The following is a 26101-nucleotide window of genomic DNA, read 5'->3' as shown; positions in this document are numbered from 1 at the left end:
GGAGCCCTGCTTAGAGTTCCGGGGGGACAGCGAGTGTCCGCCCGGCTTCCCTCCCGCCGCCGACGAGTCGCTGGGACCGCTGGGAATGAAGCTCTCGCCATTGCTGGAGAATCCGTTGGGGGGCTTGGAATCATTGACGTGGGGGATGGGGATGGGGATGGGGATGGGCACGGGCAAGGGCACGATGACCGGGTATGGCACAAGCAGGGTGGGCGGCGGCACCAGCGGGGCGAGCGACGGCAGCCCGAAGTTCATCATCTGGGGCACGGGCATCGGGGGGCCATTTGGCATCATGCTCACCGGAGGGAAGGGGAGGCTGGGCAGGGGGGCGCCCGGGGGCGGCGGGGGCAGCAGGCCCGGGGGGTTCCCGGGCATGGTGGGCGTGCTCGGGGGGTGAATATGGGGAGACAGCAGCGGCCGGTGCATGGGGCTGGACGTGGGGCCCATGTTCCGGGGCCCGCCGGGCGGGGGCCCGAGGCCAGGGAGCATGGCGTTGGGCAGCGGGCTGTTGGGGCTGGAGGCGTGGTGCGGCGGCCCGCGGATGAAGGGCGGGCGGATCTGCTGCATGATCTGCTGTTCCATGAAGATGGGCAGCGGGACGGGCCCGCGGTTGGTCATCACCATGGGCGGGCTGCGCGGCGGGACGCCGAGGGGGGGCCCGATGCTCGCTGGGGGCTGCACAGAGACCGGAGGGAGGCTTGGGCTCTCGCCGATGGGGACGGCCTTGGGCACCGGCGTGGGGATTTTGGTGACGGAGCAGTTGGCAGTGTCGGATGGAGAGACGGTGGTGGACGTGGCTGGGCCAGGGCCCTGGCTTTGGCCAGCTGCAGCCACCGGGGAGGGGGCCTTCCTCCGAGCATCTGTTAGCGGGATATTCCAAGAGTCTGGAGTGAGCAGCTGCACCCCGGGGCCTTCTGCTTTATTTTCCAGGGGAGGGTGTAGTGTGCCGCACAGCCCGGCTGGCAGGTTGGCCTGGGTCTCTTTGTAGAAAATGTCCATTTTGTACTGATTGAGGCATTTGGCGCTGCAGAACTGAAGCCTTCGTTCCCCGTCCCCAAAGTCCAGGTATTCTTTCGTGTGTCTTATGTGCTTACACCAGTCACATACCTGCAACACAGCAATAAAACAAAAACACCACAACAGGTAAGAGGAGCAATTTCGTTGGGTGGAGGGCGTTGCACGTTTCACATAAAGGTTCTTTCAAGCTACCACCGGCTGAACCATTTCCTTCTAAAAGGTACAATTCCAAAATGTCAGTAAGACGAGGGCTCGCCTTACAAATATTGACTCCTTAAAATAGCAATGATCACAGCTTCCCTTTCTTAACGCTTCTTTCATGTTGAAAAAGAAATTGTGCGCTCTCTTTTAAGTATGACTTCAAAGGTGGGTCTGAGCCCCTCTCCCATCCCACCCCCAAATTAGAATGACTGCATACACCGGCCCACCCATTCTTATCCGTCAAAGAGGCTCACTGTACATGTAAATCTCAAGAAGCTTTGGAGGAAAGGGTTTTCCAGAAAGTTCAGTGGGCTTGACTCACAAGCCCTTTCAAATTCTCCTCAGTGGAGGAGTCACCTTATGCTACTGACTGTGTTCGAGAATGCAGTTGGAAAGATGTGCTGTGTTAGCCAGAACACCCTATCTCTCTGGCTTTCACGGACAAATATGGAAAAGTCACGAGGTCCGTGTGAGGTTAGCGAGGCCCAACCTGTGATGCTAGAATTCTTTTTTTCCTTTTTGGAGCTGTTTGCCCACTCTCTTTTAGTCGTCAGGATTTTCGGTGACATTTCTTGGCAGGCAGTCTTATTTAACAACTTTTCAAAAACCAGAGAATATTTTCCAAAAGTTGTTCTGGCCTTCCCCTCCCCCTTCAAGTCTACTCCTGGCAAAAGAAAGACCTCACCAAATGTATTTTAAAGTTGGGCGGCAGAACTAATTAAAGGCTGAGTGCTTTTCCCAACTGGAAAACACTAGACGTCAAAGTTCAGAAAATAGTCAGCCCAGGCTCAGAACCCATTACTTGGGAGAAATTATTGTGATTTCATTAACACATTAATTTTGCAACACCATCAGCTCTCACAGATGGTGAAGACATGATCTACAATTCAAATATGACTCTTGTTTGCACAAATGTCTTTCTTTCATATGGCATTTTAAACAAGAATTAATATGAGTAATCTTGCCACAGCTATAAACAGATAAACAGATGTCAAAATTTTCAATCGTTCTTTCAGTGCCTTTTTTGACAGAATTTACACAATATATTTTTTTCTTCTCCACCCCCCCCCCCATCATTTTCTCAGCACTCAAAGCATACAGCAGGAAAGAAGATAAATTCTGAAACCTAGTGCAATTGTGAGCTTATTGAAGCTGAGTGTGTCCCCACTCGAGCACGGACTCCAACAGCATCCTTCATGGAGTCCTGTTTTTGTGGAAGATGTCTGCTAGAGTGTGTGCATGTGTGTGTGTTTAACTATTGTAAACTGGTAGCATTAAGAGATGATAAATTTTAATAATGATTGGTCATATAAACAATGCAAAAACAACATATGCCGGGCATTTGATTACTCATCTCATTTAACTCTCAGCTTTCCTTGACTATAAACAGTGGTGGTTGGCTAGTATGCGATTGTGGGCTCACACACACGTGGCAGATGTGCCCCTGCAGCTAAAACTCCACTCTTCTGCTCACTTCTTTTTTTCTCATTGATGTTCAAGGTAATAAACTTGATGGCATGAGATGGGACACTTCTGGGCATATGTTTGTTTTTGGTTTGGTCTCACATCAAAATACTTCCTGCCAAAAATGCGAAGAGAGCAGGCCGGCTACAGAATGGTCTTTGGTGATGAGAGAGGCGTTTCCAGAATTTAGGGATCCAAACTGCGGGAGTCCCGGGAAGAACAGGAAGCCATTGCAATGCTGTGCTGCACTGCATGGTCCCACCTCTGTTTGACTGCGCTGTTTCAGGTGACAACGGGATTGAGGGCTTTTCTGATCACACTTACGATATGCAGCGTACAAACAAGTACAGAATCACCTCTGGTGAGAAGACACACAGCATCCATCAGCCCCTGAGCATTCTTCACTAGATAACGATGGAATGAGCTAGTTGTGCAAACAGGACGCACTTAAGCTATTTTTAAAACCAGGTCATTTTGTGTGCGATGATGATGTGTGTGATTTGTGTGATCATTTTAGTTGATGATGATGGGGCATTTGAATTCCACTTAAATATAAAACCACATGCATCTGTTTCCATATTAGGCACCTATAGAAAGCTTGGAATGTAAATTTTATATTTGCAGTAAGAGATCAAATATAGTTCCTTTAATCATGAGCCCAGGAGTAAAAGAGCAGCCGAGCTCTTTACCCAAAATGTGCGTGGTTCAAACCCACCAGCCACTCCGCTGGAGAAAGATGCAGCAGTCTGCTCCCAGAAAGATGTCTAGCCTTGGAAACCCTATTGGTCAGTTCCATGCTGTCCTGTAAGTTCTCTCTGAGTTGTGAGTCTCTCAACAACAGTGGGTTGGGTTTGGGGTTTGCATCATGAATCAGAGAACACTTCTCAGTGAGGTCCATGGGAGGAAGATGAAGCTTTCTACTCTGGTAATGATTCCCAGACTTGGAAACCCACAGGGGCAGTTCTAATCCGTCTTCTAGGGTCACTGTGAGTCAGAATCGACTCCATGTTAAAATCCGTGAATTAAAATAATTAAAAGAACACACCAAATTTCCTGGCCTATTTCTTTTGGATTTTTTTCTTTTTACCCATAAGGGGGAAGAGTTTTCTGAACTCCTTAATTGGTTTTTTTAAATGCTAGATTGGATTATCTGCCTCAAGAGGATTCCTCTGTTTCTTCAGCTAGATAAATATTTTCAAGCAGAGTAAAAAACACACACCAAAGATTACTTAAAAGTTCTCCCAGCATGTCCTTACTTTCAATAACTCATTGGTGAATAAGGAAGGCGATTAGATCTCTCTCTCAATGATCAAACAAAACTCTCCACTACCTTTTATCTCTTTTTACACAAGAATTACAGGCATCAAAGTTTGAGGCCAAATTCTGTTTCAGCACACTGTCCAGTTAGAGCTTAATCTAATGGTTAGTTAACTGATTTTCAACAGCGTCCCAAAGTGTTTCGTTACTTGTGTGACCGCGTGTGACTATCTTGTGTTGTGTGCTTTGAGTGTAAATGTGTGTCTCCTTGCCTTATTAGATCTCACTGGAGAACGCTGATCTGAAAATACAGGAAAGACATCTTTCTGATGAAGCGAAAAAAAAATCATTAGAGAAAAAAAATGCCACTTAAGAAATAATGCATCAAATCCGTCTTACAGGACACATTATTTAAGATGAGGTCAATGAATTTATGGCACAAATGGCTATATCATGTGAAGCAATAAAACCCAGTGCCATCACTCATTCTACATCTTTACTGATGACATACTCATGGTAATTAAATGTTTCACTTAAAGAGACCGGGCTGATTACTTAAGGTGTGATAGTTGGGTACAAAGATATACTGTATGTCTCTCACTTTAATAAAATAACATGCACACCCATGAAATATATAATGAGTGTCTCATAAACTGTGGGTTTCTGAATTGTGGTCGTATGGGCATATTTGTCCCTTTATTCCCCTGTAGAATCTTTTAACATATTCAATTACATATGTGCGTGTCATTGAAAATGGCTAGATAACTGAATAGATGAAACTGGAAACAGTATACAATTAACAGATAAATATGAACAAGCGCAGGGCTCAACTCACGGGGTTCTGGCATGGTTCCCCCTCAGTCTACCCCAGCTTTGTTTCTGTTGGAATCTAGCCTCTCTGGTTCCACTTCCGTGCACAATAGGTCCAGATTCGACAGAGCCGAGGCCATTAGGGGACTGAACCATTGGCTAATGCAACGCCGGGAAACGAGACAGCTGAGAGGCTCTATATCACAAATACGTCATGAATCACCAGAGAGACAAAAAGATCACAAAGAAGATAAACAAATGCGGATTCCGTTCACCCTATGATGGCAGTCCTCAAAAAAGATTAAATTCATCTTCCTGGGAGGTGTCCAATTCTACACAACAAAATGAACATTTCCTTCTGTCCGTTTAGCATCGTTCTATTTTGGTGGCTCCCTGCCAGGGTCGTACTTATCAGCTCAGTGGCCTGGTGCATACACTCCTTTCCTGTGAAATAAATGTGTGGCAAGCTGAACCGCTCAAAAGGCCCTGCCTCGGCAGAAATACCGCTTGCTCTCGATATTAGGAAACCAAACGGCAGGGCTTCTGGTTCCTGTAACTGTTTCCATCTTGTATTTCCCCTGGAAAGCAAGCAAGCTACTCATGCTGGCAACTGAACCTTTATTTTTATATAAACGTCCAAAGTCAAAGCCAAAGTATGCCATGAGGTTACCCACAGGGGCACAATATATACATTCTGCTGGGTTTAAAAGACAATTCCTGGTAACTGGCGGTGGGGGCTTGGGGGTTGCTTCTAATTAACACATTAATCAGCTGTCAGCTTCGAGAGTGAAGTTCACCTTTTAATGGAACTCACTGCTGCCTTCTGAGTGGTAATCCAGCATCAGGCAATATTTAATTAAGAACCCCTTGTGCTGAAATCTTTCTTATCTGGGCAAAGACATTTGCAGCAATGGAATAATGACAAGATATTAGCAACCCCTTGCATGACATGAATAGTTTGAAAAGCAGGACAAAAATAATTCTCCCAACTTTTCAAAACTGTCAGACCAATGGCTGTCAAGTTGTCCCAACTCACGGTGACCTCATGTGTGTCGGAGGTGAACTGTGTGCCGTGTGGTTTCCAATGGCTGATATTCTGGGAATAGATCCCAGGCCTCTCTTCAAAGGTGCCCCAGGTTGGACTCGAACATGCAACCTTTTGATTAGCAGTCGAGGTGTTAAACGTTTGATCTTACCACCCAGGGACTCCTCTATGATTATAGCACCCAGGTAACAGCTCAGACGTTGGGGCTCCACATGCAGAAATAGCGCTTGCCATAGAGACAGGTCCTCTAGGCTGTCGCATGTTGATCTTGTCGGTCAGGCCAGCTCACAGAAAATCATGAGCTTACCCAAGAATGAAGCAAAGGAGGGTGACGAGGCATTGGGCAGGGAGGATCAGGATTTTGAAGGGTTCAGAGTCTGCCCTGCCCAAGGGCAGTCACCTCAAAGAATGACTTAAGAGGCTCTGAATGGCTCCCACCTGAACACTTGCTCCTAGCCCTACCCTGGAGAGGCAAGTCCCAGACCAGCTGAGCCTCGGAGCTTAGCCACGACTTGTAGCAGGTCCCCAGGTCGGTGCACACGAAAGACAACGGATGTGATGGAAACCAAGTGGGATTTGGAATGGTAAGATGGGAATTTGACTGCAGAGTCAATGTCTCTACGAGCAGTACATTCTACTGCAAATCTCAGCCTTGGTTTCTCCACCTGGAAAATGGCAAGTAATGTGCACCAGGCAGCTCATTCAGCTTGTTACCTAATGTACCTGATGTCCCAGGAACGCTGCATATGTTTGAATTCATTTGGTGGGGAGGATGCTCCTTTGACAAGGTGAAGAAGGAAAGAGAGACTTTCGTCCATAGCTTTCCTGTCTTTGAGCTAGAAGGGGACATACTTTACTCTGAGTGAATACATGCTGCTTCTCACACTCGCCACCCTGTCCCCAGGGGAGCAGAGGGCTGTCTAGGCAGCGCTGATGCCCACCATCCAGAGAAGCCTCTATCTAATTCGATTCCTACAGCGCCCTCTTCTTTCTCCAAGGCCAGCCATTCTATAACTCAGGCCAAAGCTTGACAAAGCAGCCAGGCTGCTCGGAAACAAGTGTTAGGACCATTTAAATGAGTAAATCCTTTTAAGCTCAACTGCTGTTTAAACAGTGGAAATCATAAACAGTGCTATGCGTGTTTTACTTTAAAATGAGGCTGGTAAACAATCTGCTTGACTCATTAAGTGGCAGGATGATCTTCCAAAGGAAGAACCAGAAGCCACAGCGCCAGATGCCTGTATGACAGAATGACCCACTGCTGCCCTGGAAGAAGGAATGCTTGAAGGATGAGTCCCCATGGAGGTGACAAAGCTCATTGTTCCCATGGAGGACAAAGCTCATTGTTCTCCTTTGCTTTGCAACGTTGGATTAAAGAGCGAAGGACAGGAGTGGCCTGGCCGTGGACAGAGAGGAAAATGATGAACTAGTCATAGGCAAGCGAAGCCGCACAGAAATCAGGAGACTTGGAACCAGCTAGGGCTCTGCCTGCAGGTTTAGAATTCAACAAGATGAGGTTTGCTACAGAGTTCTTTTTCATTGAAGCACCGTGTTTGGGTTTGAGTTTGTGAGTTTTGCTTTGTGGTTTGGGCTTTCTCTTTCTGGAATCAGATTGGGAACTCATCTTTGGTAGAATTGAAAAGCTCGCTAGAAAACTGCCCGGTAGGAACTTTTTGGAGTGACTTGAGTTCTGCTTCTCTTGTAAATGTGCAGCTGGATTCCCGAAATCTGGGCTCTGGTCATTGGAGAGCAGCCTTCTCTTTCAGATGCACCCTGAGCTCTGTCAGGCCGAGCAGAGAAGGGCTTGGCTCTTTGTGCTTGGTCAGAGACCAGCTTTGACCGTGTGCTCACTATGGACCTCAGCCGCTGCTTCTGCCCTCAGAGGGAGAGGTGGACTCCTGGCCTGTTTTCTGCAGCCGGGGGTCCAGCCTCCCAGCCAAGCCCCGATTCAGATGAAGATAATCTTCCCCCTTGACAGGGTCAGATGTTCAGGTTTCCTGAGAGAGGTCCCCGATTATAACAAAGCTCTCTGATCAATTTAAGCTGGATAAATGCAACTTGCATCTTCATCCAGGGGGAAACTGAAAAACCCAAACATCCCAAAACCTGGTCTGCCCAGTGCCGAAGGCCTGACTCTGCGTCCCATTGGTGTGAACCTGAGAGACCACACGTTGGCCCAGTGATCTCAGGTCAATGAAACAAGCTTGAAGGGAACTCCAGAGGCCATCCAGTCCACTCCCCGAGCCTGGTCTCCCAGTGGGGGCCGGCATTTCCTCACCCCGAGCCTGGTCTCCCAGTGGGGGCCGTCATTTCCTCACCCCGAGCCTGGTCTCCCAGTGGGGGCCGTCATTTCCTCACCCCGAGCCTCAGGTGCTCTGCTGTAATGATCAGATGATCAATAGTCACTAACCACCCTCCCTGGAACGTGAACGGAAAGGAAATGAGCAAGTGATCCCCGACGAGCATGCTGCTCCACCTGTCCCTGCAGTCAAGCTGCTGCCAGGCCCTCTGCCTCCATGTCTCTTCCCCTTATCAACTCCAGAGATTACCTCCAGCAGTAGCCGAGAGACTCTAAGGCAGCGGTTCTCAACCTGGGGGTCACGACCCCTTTGGGGGGGTCAAACGACCCTTTCACAGGGGTCGCCTGATTCATAACAGGAGCAAAATGACAGTTATGAAGTAGCAACGAAATAATTTTATGGTTGGGGGGTCACCACAACATAAGGAACTGTATTAAAGGGTCGCGGCATTAGGAAGGTTGAGAACCACTGCTCTAAGGACTACCTGCCCAGGACAATGAGCTAACAAAAATTATGTGAATATTCACAGCCCCTCTGGCAATCTTGCACGGCTGGGCCCATCTCAGTCCACTCTCTGGCTGCTGCTGGTGACCGCTCGATCCCTTGACAACCATCCACGTGAGGCTGGACCCTGCCGGGCACGTTTCCTTGCATTGTCGCATTTCATGCCGGGTCACATGCAGGCCCGGCTTCCACCTACGGATGCTCAAGCCTCCTCACCTTGGTTCCTGGTGTCCGCCTCTCCCCAGTCTTCAAATCTCTCCAGGACATCCAGTAGAAAGTTTCGTGTTTCCTTACAGCGCCTACTACAAGCCCCCGTTTGATGTCATAATAAGACATTGTACTAGTGATGGCTAACATGATGTAAGCACTTATTTAGGCACTGTGCTCAGCATGCCTCACTTCATCTGTACAAATTAGCATACAGACGACAGGTTCGGTTTGGTTCTTTAACCAATTGCCATCAAGTTGCTTAGGACTCAGAGCATCCACGCAGGTGTCCATGTAGAACTTGGCCCCGCTGAATTTTCAGTGGCCGATATCTTGGAAGTTGATAGCCACTGTTCTTGTCACGCACCTCTGGGTTGAATAGCAGCGGTTTAGATCCATTCAATAACTTGCCCAAGAATATACCTCTTTAAATATGAAGTGGTCAATTCAGATTCAACTTTAGGTCTGCCTGGCTTCCATGCCCATACTACTCCACTATTGTGGGATTTTAAAAATTATTATTGCTTTTGCCTTTTCCTTCAAGACTACAGAATTAAGACAATTGACTATGTGCTAATATTCGTCTTTGTCTTGAAGGCTCCAGAATCACAGCCCTTTCGACTGAGAGGACGCTTCACAGGCTGAGGCCAGCCTGCCTCCACTGAGCTCACCAAGCTCAAGTTCCTCCTTGGGTTTCCAAGAGTGGACTTCAGGGAAGCCCAAATACTTCCTGCAACAGCGAGATCCATCAGCCAACCACACAACCCGAGAGTGAGTCACACCAAACTGATATTTCTCCCTGGCACAAACTTTCCTGGAAGCCCAGCGAGAACTGCATATAATTGTAGAGCCCTGGACAGAAAGACAACGGACCCTGGTGGCATGAGGGGATACGTGTTGGGCTGCTAGCCACCAGCTTGCTGGAGGTTCAAACTCGCCAGCAGCTCTGAGGGAGAAGCATGGGTTGGTCTGCTCCCGCCAGGTGTACGGCCTCAGAGCCCCACGGAGGGTCTCTCTGGGTTGGAACCAGCTGCATGGCAGGCAGCAGGCGTGGTTTTTGGAGTTTGGTGCTGCGGGGCAAGAGAAAGGTGCAGGCCCACTTCTGTCAAGACTTCAGACTTGGTAACTCCCAGGCAGTTTTACTCTGCTCTGTAGGATCCCTCTGAGGTTTGGTTGGGGGTGGGGGTGGGGGTGGTTCCGCCTGGGGCAGCCTACTGACATCATTCCTGGGCAGTTCTGATTGGTGGAAAACTGAACCAGCTCCACCTGGCTGCTGCTTCCACAGACTGCAGTTCTACACTCGGGCGGCTCTCCGCACCAGTCAGCTCGTTTCCTAAGCTCAGCCATCCACATGCTTTTAGAAAGCCCTTACTTTTAAACACCCCAGTTCTCACCCCTGGTCCCCAGGGGCAATTTGCACAGTGCCACTTTCCCCTCCCTCACAAAGAACCTTCTACCTTGACTTTGGCACAGAAGAACCTATGCTTTTCCTAGCAGCCACGCTAGGAGACAGTCGTTGACTAGCTCTTCTGCACCAGGTTTGAAGCTTTCAGGCAGTGATGGCATTTAATGGCAAGCTTATTGTGTGGTTTCCCTCACCCTCCCAGCCTACACACCGTGGAGCCAGGAGCCAGGCAGGCCTGCGACTGCTCCGCTTCAATCCTGTTCTTTTGAATTCTGCCATGCTGCCGCCTTCCTCACTCTGGGTTTCTGCTCTACTAAAAACCTTTCCCCCTAAGTACTCGCCTACCATTGATGAATGACACCTTCAAGGACGTTTGAAGGGAAGCCATCGTGTTTACTGGTTGTAAGGTTTCAGAAATCGGAAACCTTTCCCCAACTTTGAAACAATGGTCGGCATCTGTCCATTTCTGATCTTTCTGATACTCGCCCATTTACCAAACCAGAGCAAAGATTACCCAAAAGCAAATCTCAAGTTATGGACAGATTTCTTCCGGGGAGCTTAAGGATGCAGGGTCACTTAGAATAATAGATGCTGCTCTTTACCCACGAAGCTTTGGTGGCGGAGTGCTTCCATGCAAAGCCAGCCGGTCAAAACCACCGGCATCTCTGAGGGAGAAGACGAGACATCTGCTCTCATAACGAGTTCCAGTCTCAGAAACGCACAGGGGCAGTTCTACCCTGCCTGCACGGTCCCTCGCTCTTGGTCAGTACGGACCCCAGGGAGGGAGTTGGGCATGGTTTTTGGTTTGGCTCTCCAGCTGCCTTGCGAATCAGATGGCCTTCTTTATGGTGTTTTCCATATCCTTACGAGTTTAGAGAACATTCTCTTTATGAAGACAAGGAGAGCCAAAGAAAAGTGGCCCCTCTTGCCTTCTCACGCTCTTTGGATTTATATCACACACACACACACACACACACACACACACACACACACACACACACACACACATACACACACACCACTTGCTCTAAACATGACTACCTACTTCGACTTCTTCCATCACTGAAAAAAATCTTCAAATTCATTGCCATCAAGGCAATTCTGACTCAGAGCAACCCTATAGAACAGGGCAGCACTGCTCCTGTGTGTTTCTGAAACTGTGACTTTTACAGGCAGAGAGCCTCATCTTTCTTCTGCAGAGCTGCTGATGGTTTAGAACCGCTGGCCTGGTGGTTAGCAGCCCAACTCCTAATCGATGTGGGCGCCTCCTCAGGGATTCAACCCCTAATGTCCTTTAAGACATAAGAACTTCCCACCCACACCCAACCACCACTGAGCCTCTGGTGGTGGGACCAAGTCTACCTTTTCTAAGGACTTAAAGAAACCATCTGCTTTCTTAAAATATAGGGGATGTGACTTATCATGGCCAGCATTCCTTTGCTCTGCCATGGCCCAGCCCAAGGTCATTTCCCTCTCCATACACACCCCAGGCAGCTCAACTCTTTGCTCATCAGAAGATGGTCAAAGTTGGCTTCCCCTCACCACCTCACTATCTACTCGGAACTCCCACAACACGGAAGACATGATCAACTGCTGTTTTCTAGAGAAAGATATCCTTAGTCACGATCTAGGTCATTTGTCCTGTTGCTCCTTGGCTAGTTAATCTATCTTTTAATGACTGCTTCATATTTTTATATGAAATGCTCCCAAAATAAGGAGCCCTGATGCCACAGTGGGTTCTGGTTTGGGCTGCTAACAGAAAGCTTGGTGGTTCAAACCCACCAGTCACTCCTTAGGAGAAAGATGAGGCTGTCAGTTCCCATAGAGAGTTACAATCCCAGAAACCCTAGAGCAGTACTTCTCTCTCCCGTAGGATCGCTCTGAGTCAGAACCAACTTATCAACGGTGGATTTTTTGATTCCCAAAATATAACTAATACTTTTAATGCTGGTTTTTATTTTCCTTAGGTTTCCATCTTGCGTTGCCCACTCTGGTGCATGACACATATAGTGAGTGAGTGAGTGTGTGTGTGTGTGTGTGTGTGTGTGTGTGTGTGTGCGCGCCATGGTCTATTTTCCTGAGCTTTACCCGCCTAGTTGGATATGTTGATGGGATAGCTTGTCTCCCATTTCAGCTCTCTCTCTACTCATGAGCTCTTTCCCATCTCAACAGTATCTCTGAGATGGCTATTTATCTTTTAGGTGTCCACAGTCCAGGGTCACTGGGGCCTTTTTCACTCTGCATTGGCAGAGAGACAGCAGAAGCCATTTGTTCAGGCCCCTGATCTGCTGACTCTTGAGAAAGACCCACCCCCTCCTTCGCTTTCCCATCCCCTCCTGTGTCTTCTTACCACCTTTCTGGTGTCTAGTTGCATAGATTTTCCAGGGATAATTTTCCTCTCTCCCCCTACCCCACCTCACAAGTTAATGTCGTCTGTGGACAGTCTTTAACCTCTAAACATAGTTGCATCCCAATTTTCTATCAATGCCTTGGGCTTTGCCTCCTTCCTTGGGAAGCAGGATGGTTTGGTGAGGAAAAGAGCTGGCTTAGGAATCAGAAGATACAACCCCTGCCTCTGCTGAGAGGTTGGGTCTTGCATCTGTGCCCTCGGACCCCTGCCTGCCTTCAAGGACACTGTGAGCATCAGAGAAAACACTCTAAAGGGAAGCACTTAACATAAATAAAGTGCCGTATAGATAAAGATGTTTTCAGTTGATGCTAAATATCCAACATTTTGATCTCTATATAAAAAACCAGAAGCCCCTGGTTTACTGATACTCTCCTCATATGTACCTATTATTTGGCTATTGAAATTCAGTTATTAAAAATCAAGAGAAAAGCTCCCGTCTCCTGTGAAGTGGACCTAGAAGGAAAAACCACACAAGAAAAATAGAACCCAGGAGGGAACCCAGATCAACAGAAACCTTGACCCTGGAATTCTCCTCCACCGAGCCCCCAGTGGCTGGTGGCGTGTTTGACAGCAGTGTAATTGCAATAATGAGCAGGTTTTCTCGGGCCAGGCTGTGGTCCCAGGCTCTCTCTGGGTGATTTTGCCCTAGGCCCAGCTTCAGGCCAGCACCAGCCGCCAGGGCCAGAGTCACCCCTGGAATCCCTTCTGCTCAGTCGCATACAAATGTGACATTTATGGCATCTGGTGCACAAGGCTGCAAATGCAAAGGAGCTTGGTGTGCTGGGCTCACCAACTCGAGCAAAGGGACCACCTGGGCTGCCTCTCAGCGTGGTGAAGTCATTCAAAGTCAAGGGGGTGGGGGCCCCTGCTCAGTGAGCATTTCCTTTGTGTCTGGGCGTCTGCGCCAGATTCCTCCTGATTTCCCTTTTACATGTTGGCTCCTTTGTCTCTGAAGAGCTTCTTGGTTGGTTTGCCTAATTCTCTTCCATCTTTGTGCTGTGAATTCAGCCCCCCTGCTGTGCTAAGTACCTGGTTGGAAACCAGCGCTCCACTAATGCTAGATCCTCCCCAGGGCATCCCTAATACAACTCAGTCCTGATCAGCAGAGCCTCGGCCAGTAGGCAGCATGCCCACATCGCTAAAAGGTGGGAGGCAGAATGACCTGGGCTAGATATGTATTCAGACATCTTCACACACCTGGTAATTTGATCATTCCTTTCTTCCAATACTCTCACTAGACATGATCACATGACTTTTCCCCAGACGCCGTACAGAGACAAGCCACTGCGTCCTACACCTCTTTTTAGAGATAAGTTAAGAGTGGCAACCGTTGTTATGGATCAAATGTTACTGATCTCGTACCCAGATACGAGCCTCCTGGTCACAATCCCACAACGACACCATTCATTGGCATGCTCTGAAGAAGTGAAATACAGGAGTGTCGTCCCCATCGGACAGCTCCTGGGGGGAGAAGAGACCCAGAGTTGGGGTGGCAGGGGTAACAGAACAGCCGAATCCAAACATCTGCAGGCCCCCAGAACTGGTGAGACACCAGAGGACGGAGAGTCTGGAAGATAATGTCAGTAAGTGACGTTGGATCCCTCTCTTCCAGTGTTGAAGAGCTCCCCATGAAGTCAGGCCAGTGGGAATGTTCTACTCCGCGGGAGCCTGGCTTTGATGTGCATTGGCACCCACACGGGTGGGGAGGAGCCGGAAGGGAAGGGAAGGTTTAAGCCCTTTGGTGTCAGAACAGAACCCATTAGATGAGGAGTGTCTGCTGGGACAACGATGGCCCCATCTCCTCCCTGGTCATAGCTGACTGGACCCAAGGGCACCCCAAGACACCGGCGGGGCTCTGCCTGACTGTGGCAAGACGTCGCCCATTGAGCACTCCGGCTCGCTTCATTGGAAAGGCCGAAATCGACAGCCCTCCCGGGGACGGAGTCATGGTGGGCAGAGTGGCTGGGTGAATAAGGGCAGAGGACCGGAGAGGAAAGGCAGCAGGCAGAAACCACCAGGAGGCCGTGAGCAGGGGCAGAGGTGGAAGGGGCCGGAGGAGGAGCCTGAGGAGGAGCCCACTGCAGGGGCCTGCGCACACTAGGGGAGCGCATGGGAGCCGGGCTCAGGCCGCCGGGGACGAGCAGCACCAGGGCTCGTGAGGCTGGGCGGCAGCGGCTGCTCTGTCTGCCTCACGCTCCCGTCCACGATCTTAGGAAGTGTGTGTAGGCCCGCCGCACAAGCTTGCTCTTATGTGACCCTCACCGCCCCTTCTCTTACTCACGGCCAGCGGGCCAGTTCTGACGCTTAGCGACCCTCCAGGACAGGGTCAAACGGCCTGTGGGTTTCTGAGACAGCAACTCGGTATAGGTGTAGAAAGCCCCATCTTCCTCCCATGGACTGGCTGAGGGTTTTGAACTGCTGACCTTCGGGTTAGCACTATGGCACCCATGCGTGCGCTTGGTTTAAAGACAGGAAGGAGCAGCACCTTCCCAGCCCACCTCCCTTGCTTGGTTCGATGATACCTCCGCTCAGGGCACCAGAAGCGCTTGTGGCAGTCACTACCTGGTGCCCTTCCAGGGGATGCCCTGGGTGATGCGAGCCATGAACATGCGCAGCTGCTCACTGAAAGGCCGGAGGGGCCAGCTCACCCGCGGGTCCCTCGGAAGACAGGCACAGCAGTTGGTTTGCAAAGACAGCCAATGACAACCCCGTGGGGGCTGAGTTTCACTCTGACACCCCTGGGGCCAGCAAGTGGGAGTTAGTGGAAGGCACCTGGACGCCGGGAGACACAGCGGTTCTGTGGTGAGCTGCAAACCTCAAGAGCATCAGCCGCTCCGCCGGAGAAGGATGAGGCTTGCTACTTCCACAACGAGTGACCCAAACCAAACTCGCCGCCACCGAGTTGATTCCGACTCACTGCGACCATACCGTAGCACGGGGGTAAAACTGGCCTGGCAGCTTTCCAAGATGGTAACCCTTTTTGGTTGTAGAAAGCCACCCTCCTTCTCCCTCCGAGAGGCTGGTGGTTGAACTGCTGGCCTTGGGGTTGGCAGCCCGACGAGTCATGATGATGCTCCCAGGACTCCTCCATAAAGAGGTACCAATTCTGCCTTGCAGATCTGGCTAGACCAGATGATGCACAGCAGTACAGATGGGAATTGGAAACGCAGGGAATCTAGGACAGATGAACCACTCAGGACCAGGGGTGACAGTGGCGATACCAGGAGGGAAGGGCGGTGTAGAAAGGGGGAATTGATCACAGAAAGCTACATATAACCTCCTCTCTGGGGGATGGGCAACAGAGGGGTAGGTGAAGGGAGATGAAGGGCAGTGTAATATAAGATATAATAACAATTTATGAATTATCAAGGGTGCATGGGGGAGAGGGGCAGAGGAAGGGAGGGGGAGGGGGGAAAAAAGGAAACTGAGCTGATTCCGGGAACCCAAGAGGCAAGCGAATTTTGGGAATGATGAGGGCAACAAATGTATAGATGTGCTCTACACAATTGATCTATGTATTGTGATGAATTTTATGAGCCCCAATAAATGGGGCAGTTCCACCCTTGGGATGACTGGATGGCAGTGAGTTTGTTTGTTTTGGGGGGGATGGGGAGAGGAGGGTGGCAGCTCTTTGGGAGTGCAGGGTGCTCGGAAGAGCGTCAGCCCAAGAGTGAGTGGGCTGCATCAGCTTCAGGAGTGGGACCTGCAGACACCAGGACATGCCCCACCCAGATGCCTGCATCGGCCAATGCTGCCATCTCTAAGACTCTCCACAGAAAGCAAAGGAGAATGCTCCCCTGGGCCCTGCTGATTCCACAGCCCACTGCAACTCCCCACTTCTCCCTGACCACCCTGTTCCTTACTGCCATCTCTGTTCTGCCCCCAAATAAGGAACCCATGGCCCAGTGAGCATGGGAGATGTCGCATACCCTACGCCAAGGAGAACCCTATGGTTTCCCAGGCCGCAGCCTGCAGCTGATGAGGAGGCTGGCCCAGCACCTGGCAGGGCTTCAATCTATGCGCACGTTGTCCTCATGAGGCCAGGACCTCCTCCCCAGGCGGCAACAGCGAAGACCACTGAGCCCCGTGGAATCGTCCTGAGGAGCTCTGCAGAGCAGAAACGCGGTTCACTTGATACCCAGAGTTTCTCCCACTTTCTAAGATGAGCACTCTCTGTCTCTGAGGTCGGCGCCCATAGAGAAAACACTGCAAAATGCTACTCTCACGGTTTGGAGGCACGTGAGACAGGGCCAGGAAACTGTGGTCATGTCTCCTCTGATTAAAGTTTCCTTTAAGGTACAGGCACTGGGCCCTGCAGTACCCTGCAGCCTCTCAGGAGGCGGGGCACTGCCTTGCACGTGGGGAAGGGTCAGCACATGGCTGGTGGCCGTGAATGAACGGTGGGAAAGGTCCTCACCCACCTGTGCCCTCCTGCTTGCCCTGTGAGGAATCAAGGTTACTGGCTCCCTCACAGCTCATTTCTCCAGCCTGCAGCCTCCAGGCCCTGCCCCCCGCCCCCTCGCGCCATGGGCTTCCTGTGCTCACAGAGGCTTGGACCCTATTGCATTTCACCCTGTGGTTTCCGCTTCTGCAATCACTAAAACTCGATGTCTGTCCTCCGCGTGCTAGTTACCCCACACAGGCCGCACGCCAACGAGACATCAGGAGTCTTGTTCCATCTCGGGTCACCTTCCCAAGCCTGACGCCTCACCCGGGGGCATCTTAGGTCAGCCCATGGCATTTTCTGTGTGGCAGATGCATTCATGATCATTTCATGAGAACCAAACAGCCCCCACAGAGGCAGGAAACGCTCCCAACACAACAACAAAACAACATAGCACACTTTTATCCTGATGCCTAAAGGACCGTCCTTATCTGTCATGCTGGATAAAAATAGAAAAGTAATAAATACTAGCTGAACCCCCCCTCGCTGGCACACTGACCTTGAAAGAGATCTGATTGGTCTATGCAGGTTCAGGAGCCCTGGGGATGTAGTGGGCTATGCATTAGCTGCTAACCAGAAGGCCAGTGGTTCAACCCCCCAGCTGCTCTGTGGGAGGAGGAGGAGGCTCCCTGTTCCTGTGAAGACTGACAGTCTTGGAAACTCACAGGGGCAGCACTACTCTGTCCTAGAGGGTGGCCATGAGTCGGAATCAGCTGATGGCAGTGAGTGAGTGGGTATGAGGGTTCATTCGACTCCACGGCTAGACTTCGGGCCAACTGACTGTCACCAAGAGGAAAAGAGTGACACTTGTGTCCCAGAGGGGCCAGACGAGCTGTGATCTCAAAAGGGAAATGGACATTCGCCCCAGGACCTAACCGACTCTCGTCATCAGAAGCCTGCAGCCTGTACCACCAACCTCATTGCTTGATACACTAAAAACAACAATAGCAACAACAAAACCCCCCCACCACTGAGTCAATCTCCACTCATACCAACCCTACAGGACAGAGTAGCACTGGCCCTGTGGGTTTCCGAGACTGTAGCTCCTTAAAGGAGCAGAAAGCTTCCTCTTTCTCCTGAGGACCAGGTGGTGGGTGGGAACGGCTGGCTCTGTGGTTAGCTCCTGTGATTCCCGACAGGTAGTCTACATCTTCCAATTCCTACCACTTGAACATCACTCAACTTCTCTTCTAGGCCCAGTCAACAATGCTGAGCCACTTTGTCCATCGGTTTGATTTAAATGGGTTGCCACCATCACCCACTGAGAAAGCACTGGGCTGTCTATACTGCCCCTGTCTGTGTGGCTAGTCGCCTGCAGAGAGCACGCCTGGGCTAGCCAGCTGTGGACAACGCAGCCGCACTGGATCACTGGGCATCTTGCTGAGTGCCAGCGAGACAGGCGAGGGGTATTTGGATCGGAATCCCATTATGGATGTTTAATAATTGAACGTGGCATGTTTGGAACCTCATTCTTCTGCATTCCTCTTTAAATATTCATCTGTGTACATCTGCTGGGCTTCCCGGAGCTTGATGCATGGTCACACAGGGCATCACACTGAGACACACTGCTGGGTTCTCAGCTTAGGACAAGGCTGGCACAGTGACGGGAAACAGGACACCAACCCCAGCCTGGGCAATCATCGCCCCCCCTCCTACCTTGAACAAGGTGGTTTGTTGGCTTATGTTTTTTTCTCAACACACTCACCTTCTTCATCGTGATATTGGCCTATTTAATGGGTGAAAAGCCAAATTCATTTGTGTGTGTGTGTGTGTGTGTGTGTGTGTGTGTGTTTGAGGCTGGCTCCCGGAGACCACACGGGAGCCCAGCACACTTCAGAATCAGGGTTAGAACACGGCTGTGGGGGTTCTCGAGGGTCTCCTCACACTGTGGGGAGACCCCCACAGCGAAGTTCAGATGGGGTGGGGGGCACACAGGCACCTAATTCAGGAGATCCCTGGGGGGGGGGCACCCTCGTCCTTTGGGACAGCTCAGGTGCTCGGGCAGCTGACATCAGGACAGTTCGAACAGGTCCTCGCTGTGGACAGAGGAGCAGCCCGCCTCCTCCGAAAGCTTGCTCTTTTCCTGGGTGCTCCCCCTCACCTCCACCCACCTCAGCACACACAACAGCTCAGCAACTCCCCAGGGACCTCTCTCTGCGGCCTGCCAGTTTCTCATTTTGATCAGACCCCTGATTCTGACACCCAGCTCAAGCACAGCGGCCTGAGGACCAAGGTGTGGCTGCAGTTGTGAAGCCCCACCCCCGGAGCCCGGCCCGTGCCTGGCCACCCTGTACACAGGCCAGCACTGGCCAGAACGGTCCATTGCCATCCACCCGGGTCTCACTGGCTGGTTTTCAGAAACAGACTGCCAGGCCTTCTTCCCAGTCTGCCTCCATCTGGAAGTTCCCTAGAACCTATTCGGCATTCTAGCAGCACCAAAGCCTTCCTGACAGATGGGCGGTGGCTATGCACAAGATGCGCTGGCCATGAATTGAACTCAGGGCCCCTACGTGGAAGGCAAGACTGTTTCCACTGAACCCCACCACCACATGGCCTCCCTGAGGAGGACTCCCCCCCAAGTGCCCATATGCAAATGCTATGGCCCCAGGACTGTCCAGAGGTCAGACTCCAGTGGAAGAAGGGATTCTCGGCCAGACATGATAAGAGAAACAACACTTCTGTGTCCACTGCTCTGGAGATGACGCTCCCGCTGCTCTGCCCACTGGTGGAGACCTCCAGAGAACAGGCCGCGGCTGGTTTCAACCTGAGGCTCTCATTCCCTAGTAAAGCACAGAGCAAGCTACACAGACCAGCCAAGAACGAAACACCATTTTACTTAACAACAGCAAAAAGAGGTCAGATTCAGAGTAAAAAAATTACATGGCAGTTGCTCTTGTCATTAAAAGAAAAAAAATCTGCACCCCACCCCCTCAAAGGCGCAGAGGAAGCTAGATAGTATGGAAACTTCCAAGAAGCGAAGCACAAAAATCCTGTCCAAATATCAGCCTTGGTATCTTCCCATGGTTTCACTTTTTGGTGCTATTCAATGACTGTGCAAAATGTCTGGATATAGCTGTCTCTGTAATTGCACACTGCCCTCCCATCGAGCCAGTTCTGACTCATGGAGACCCTATAGGCACAGGCTCTGGACACTCCACTAAAACCTATGAGAACTGCTCCTGTAGGTTTCTGAGACGGTGCCTCTTTACGGAAGTAGACAGCTTCCTCTATAATTAGTCTCCAAGAAACTCTGGGTGCTGGGCATCCTCTGGGCAACATCCCCCAACACAGCCATTTCTAGAAGGCCACAGCCTTGAACGGAGCCCTGGTGGTGCTATGGCTTAGTCACTGGGCTGCATGGCCAGCGCATCTTGTGCACAGCCACCGCCCGTCTGTCAGGTTGGTGGTTCAAACCCACCAACCACTCTGTGGAACAAAAGCGAGGCTGTCTGTTCCCCTTCATATTTGGTCTCTGAAACCCGGAGAAGCTGTTCTACTCGGTTCCACAGAATAAACTCAATGGCAGTGGACAAGTCCTGGCAGGGAGGGGGCAGTGGGGACAGCTCAGCTAGCAGGCACAGGCTGTGAAGCAGGGACTGAAGCCGAGGGTCTTCACAAAACTGCAGCTGGTGCTAGACTCTCGGAAGAACAAGCAGCTCCGAGAGTGGAGGGGAAAGCTTGGGGCTGGCTGAGACATCCACGCTGGCCCAGTGCCATCTTCCTGCACAAGCGGTCTGCCCTCCCTCCGCCCCTCCCCTGCACAGCCACCTCCCTCCAGCCCAGTGTCCCGATCCTTTCCTACCAATCACAGGTGTGGTTTTACCTTCGCCCTCCCCACCCCCTTGCTCCCCTCCAGAGGAGGGATGGCAGAGCAAGCTGGCAGGTATCAGGAAAGTCAGGCATCTCCTGGACCCTGTTTGTTGCTATGTGCCCTCAAGTGAATTCCAACTCAGTGACCCGACAGGACAGAACAGAATTTCCCCGCGGGGCTTCCAAGTGCCTGGTGGCACTGTAGCTATGCAGAGTCAGGGGTTTGAATCCACTGCTGCCCCTCAGGTGAAAGAAGAGGCCACCTGCTTCTGTAAAGATCGACGGCTTCGCACTCCTGTCGACCCGTTACCAAACCCAAGTCAGACGCCTCCGATAGGGTCCTCCTTCAGAAACTCTGTGGGGGCAGTTCTAGCCTGTCCCATGGGGCCACTAAGAGCTGGAATCCACTCGACGACGACGGTGGGTGACCTTCACAGACGTGGATTTACAGAAGCACGCTGACGTGTCTCCCTCCCTCAGAGCAGCTGCTGAAGCTTGTCTCTGCCCATTCAGCCAAGAAGCTGACCACCTGATTGTCTCACCCTGACTATCACCAAAAAACCAAATCACCGCCATCGAGTCGATGGGCACGCTTTCGGACAGAGTAGAACGGCCCCCGTGGGTTTCGGAGCCCGCACCTCTTTATGGGACTAGAAGCCCTCCTCCCTCTCCCACGGAGCAGCTGGAGGCTTGGAGCAGCTCCCCCGCACTATGATAGTGAGCAGAGTCCTGCAGGAGGGGCGAGCCCCGGTCTTCGTGTGGACAAGGCAGACTGGCGGGAAGGGCAGAGGAAACTGCACCGTCCGTTTCATCCGACCCCCACAGCTGCCGTTTCCTCAGGGAGGGTCTCTCCGCCTGGGCCCCTCTGGTTTTGCAAGTGAGTTGGAAGGCAGAAAAATAGTCCTAGAAAATATCTGAAAGCGTAATCAATCAATTGTTCCAAAGTACTCTAGCGATGGTGCACCTACGTTTTTCTTGTCTCACAATTCCCTACCCTCGTGACACCCCTCGCCTCAAACAAAAGGGATCCCTTCCTTCCCCGGGTCTGCATCCTTCGGTGTCTGGAGACCACGATCACACCAGCCACACAGACCCTGAGCCCTGCTCGTGGGCGCTGAATGGAACACAAAGGCTGATAACACAAATGCCCTGCACGCGCCCCGCACTGCAGCGGGATCTTGCCTGCTTTGTCCCCAAGCTCCTTGCCCAGGGAGCGTTCCACTTTGAGTTTTCTAATTACTAACATGAAAAGGGAACCGCCGGTCGGTCAGAGCAGCACACCTTGAGAAGGGTGCTCCCCCTGAATTGATAAATGGGGAGCAAATACCCAGACAGTCATTACCACCCAGATATGCCCATGAATGATACGCAGTGACTTTTTAAAAGGGGGGACTGAAATGATAGCTCAATATCAAATCCCCGTGCCATATTGATTTTGGATTCAGTGCACAATTCAGTGGCCTTGGGAAAGATTCCCAGGAGCTGAACTGGCACCAGAGGGTCGTTTCACACACCTCTGCATCAGTGTGAGGAATCTGCTCCACCTGGACGCGGCTGATCATCAGGCTCTACTGTGATGCTTCTGCCCACAGGGACTCACTGCTTTACAAGAATACCCATCCGACCCTCGTTAGCAAACTCTGACAAGAAGAGACCTGCCTGCCTGCAGCCCTTGCCCACGGGACTCGCTCTCCTGCTCAGTCACACAGCACGGCTGTGGCTGTACCTTGTCCACCTATCTGGCAGCCCATCAAAGACCTGGTCTCATGGGTAAGGGATGCCTTTGGTCTTTTCTTCCAGGAGGAAGACTCGTTTCCACTGTCCCTAAGGAAGCATGGCATCCAGGCCATCACCGACCAGGTGACTAAGCTCCTACCTGCTCTTCAGTCTCAACTTCAACTCCCTGGGTCAGTTACCATCAAGCTGATTCCAACACCTAGTGGGTGACCCCAGGTGTGCTGGGTAGAACTGCTCCAAAGGATTTCATGACTGTGATCCTTTGAAAGCAGATCGTCAGGCCTTTCTGCCTCCACCCCACCCCACCCCACCCCCACTGCTGGCCAGGTGCTTCTGGGTAGATTCAAACCTCCATCCTTTTGGTTAGTAGCTACACACTTTCCTGTGCCACGCAGGAAGCGGAAATCTGCTCATTCTCAGCATGGGACACTTCAGGGGGAAATCCACGCCCTTCGACTCGGCACACAAGTCTCTGTAGGAGGTATATGTGATGTGATTTTAGGCTTGTTGGAAACAGCTCACTACCTCAAAATATCTACCTTTTCCTTTTCAGGTATGCTATGCTACCCCTAATGATTTATTTGGGGGAAATGGATTTTTTTTTTCTTTTTTAACATTTTATTAGGGGCTCATACAACTGTTATCCCAATCCATACACACATCAATTGTGCAAAGCGCATTTGTACATCTTTTCTCAAAACATTTTCTCTCCATTTAAAGGGGGCGGGGATGGATTTTAAATATGGCCTATCCAGGAGTGCTCTGTTCAAATTTCAAATACCCCCCCAAAGTGGTGACACTAATCTACCACCAATCTCTCTGGGCAGAAGCACACGCAGGATGGTCCTTAGAAGCAAGGATGGCGAGACTTTGTCTTGCATGCTTTGGCCATGTTATCAGGAGAGACCAGTCCCTGGAAAGGACCACATGCTTGGTAGAGCAAGGTGGGCAGGGAAAAGATGAAGGCCCTTGACAAGATGGATGGACACAGCAGCTACAACAATGGCTCCACCACAGGAGTGGCGAGGAATGGGCAGGGCTGGCGGCAGCTCATTCTGCTGTGCGCAGGGTTGAACTAGGTCAGAGCCGACTAGATGGTACCACCACCACCGGCAACAACAATGCCCCCGCAGCCATGAATATTTCTGTCCGGATGGACTGATTCAGCCACTCTGGAGTTGGACTTTGATTCTAATCCTAGCTGTGTCGTTTCAGAGTGGGGCAACCCAACGCAAGTTATTTAACCTCTGTGAACGGGAAGGGTTAGACAACGAGAGGAGAGAGATGGGTTTCCTTAGATAAGAGTAGAGCGTTGTCAAGGACCGTGCAAAGGGATGCCCGAGTCTAGCAGTGGTTGAATGGTTATGCAATTTGAACGAATGCTATCTGTCACCCACTGGAAACTTTGGAGGCATCACCCTTGAAACAAGATCAGAGGACCCCAAATCTGGCTATGGATTTTGTCCCAGGCCCAGTCTTAAAAGGATCCTTGGCACACTCTAAATGTTGATCTCTGCCGCCTGAATGAAGTGTAACTGGCCACAGCCTTGACCCTTGGGTGGGATTGAGGGAGCCACAGGAGGGGCACCCAAGACTCTAGTTTATGTCCCGAGCAAGGCCTGGCCCCACTTGGGCTCAGGGCAAGACGTCCATTTGAGTGCCTCAGTGTGGCCTGAAGGACTTGTCGAAACGCAGGGTGCTGGGCCCCATCCCCAGAGGTTCGGGGGCGGAAGGTGTGCCTGTCTTCCGTGTTTCCAGGGGATGCCGATGCCATTGGTCTGGGAGCCGCATTAGGGAAGCATTGCTCGGTGGCCACAAAAGGGAGGCTAACCAATATCTTCACTCTCTCTCCTCTATGCTCTGCGCGGCCGGTCGCCTTGAAAAGCTTCAACTTCTTCTCGTCTGTATGGCACTGCCAACCAAAGCTCAAAAGAGCGAAAATCAGCTGGGCTTGCCATTCTGCATCCAGTCCATTAGTTCTGTGGTTTTCTACACTTTTTTGCTCCCCGCCCCCAACTCAGTGTGAACCACCAATGACCGGTAGGCGTACCAATAAATGAACACCTGTGTGACGCATTGAGCTGCTAAAGCTGCAAAGTCCGAAGTTCAAAACCCCCAGCAGCTCCTGGGGAGAAAGACAGGGCTTTCTACTCCCATAAGGAGTTACACTCTCAGAAACCCCGCAGGGGCCATTCTACCCTGTCCGATAAAGTCGCTATGGGTCAGCATAGACTCAGTGGCAGTGAGTGAGTGAGCAGGGTAGAAACAGGTGGCAGTCAGAATGGGCAGTGGGGCGGGAGGCTCGCGAAGTCACCTTGTGGTCCTCAGATACCTTACCACAGCCCCTGCAACTCAGTCAGAGTGAATTATCCTGATAGGACTTCGAGAAATGCTTGCTGCTTAAAGTTGCAAAAGAACTTGTGTGCCAGACCTCCTGATATTGATCTGGGTGAGCTAGTCATCCGGGGCATGGAGGATGTAATGCATACGCTCTTTGGGGCCTGTGAAGTAAACTTCTCCTCAGCTCACGTTTCTGGGATTCTCTCTTTTGACATTCTTGGGTTCACCTCAAGTTCACTGGCTCTCCCCATGGCGTTGCTTCATGTCTTTACAGTGAATCTATTCTCATGCCCGCTCATGTGAGTGTTGCGTTTCCATACACCCATGCTTAATGGAGCCAGGTGTACTGGACATTCTCCCTACTGAGGTCACCTGGTCAGCTTCTTCATCTGCAAAGAACGCCTTTGTCATCATCACTGCCTGCCATCAGTGGCTGGCGGGTGGCACGGGTGACCCCAGGACCTAGCCAGCTGGCCAGGCCCCGAGATGGGCACTCCCTGCAGGCTGCGGGAGCTGATAACATCCCCTCTCGGTTCTTTTCCACTGGCAGGGCTGTCTTGCTTGAACGGGAGAAGACTGCTGATAGCCAAGTGTTAGTGACAGCAGCCTGTGGTGTCTAGCACGACTTGCACTCTTACTCTTGCTAAAAATAGGCTTGCTTTCTCGGATTCCTTCAGATTCCACATCTGCAGGAAGTTTTGCGTTGTTGTTGCTGCTGCTGGTCTTGTTCTTTCTTTCCGGAAGATTACTGCTCCTTGGCTCCGCAGTGCCCCCCCGCCCCCCTTCGCCCCGTGCTCCTACCGGGAGGATGCTGTACAGAAAGATAATAAACACCCCAGGCTCAGACAGTCCCACAAAGACCTCACGTGGCTTCTCCATTATCATCACAGGCTGGGGCCTGGGAGGCCTACGGGGGAGGGGGAGGGAGCTGGGGCAGCCGCAGAGGGCAGGCCCAGCAGACCTTCAGAAGGGATCCGCAGGGGAGGAAAACCTGGGTCATGGCATCCGCTGGCAGCCGGCTCCCCCACCCCACGCCCCTGCAGGATGCGGTTTGCCAGGTATTTACTTCCACACCCAACAAACAGTAAAGGCCGTCAGGATGCTTTTTTTTTTTTTAATTACCAGCTGAACAAATCTCTAGCTCTTCTCA

General features: G+C 51.3%; 1 protein-coding gene across 3 annotated transcripts in view; it reads right to left on the bottom strand.

Annotated features, from left to right (window-relative positions):
* LOC101657756 (sine oculis binding protein homolog) overlaps positions 1-26101 on the bottom strand; it is a 206149-nt gene that overhangs the window by 21979 nt on the left and 158069 nt on the right. For all 3 annotated transcript variants that reach the window (XR_006680514.1, XM_045294709.1, XM_045294710.1), the window contains one exon: positions 7-1107. Coding sequence is in view for 2 of the 3 variants with exons in the window: in XM_045294709.1 (XP_045150644.1) it covers positions 7-1107 (1101 nt within the window). In the remaining variant the exon portion in view is untranslated. The remainder of the gene's footprint in view (positions 1-6; positions 1108-26101) is intronic.

Source organism: Echinops telfairi, unplaced genomic scaffold (genome assembly GCF_000313985.2).
Source record: "Echinops telfairi isolate 266 unplaced genomic scaffold, ASM31398v2 ScPeMD7_3533;HRSCAF=4204_0, whole genome shotgun sequence".
Classification (NCBI taxonomy): Eukaryota; Metazoa; Chordata; class Mammalia; order Afrosoricida; family Tenrecidae; genus Echinops; species Echinops telfairi.
The sequence above is the reverse complement of the archived record's forward strand: the minus strand, read 5'-3'. Positions and strand labels throughout refer to the sequence as shown.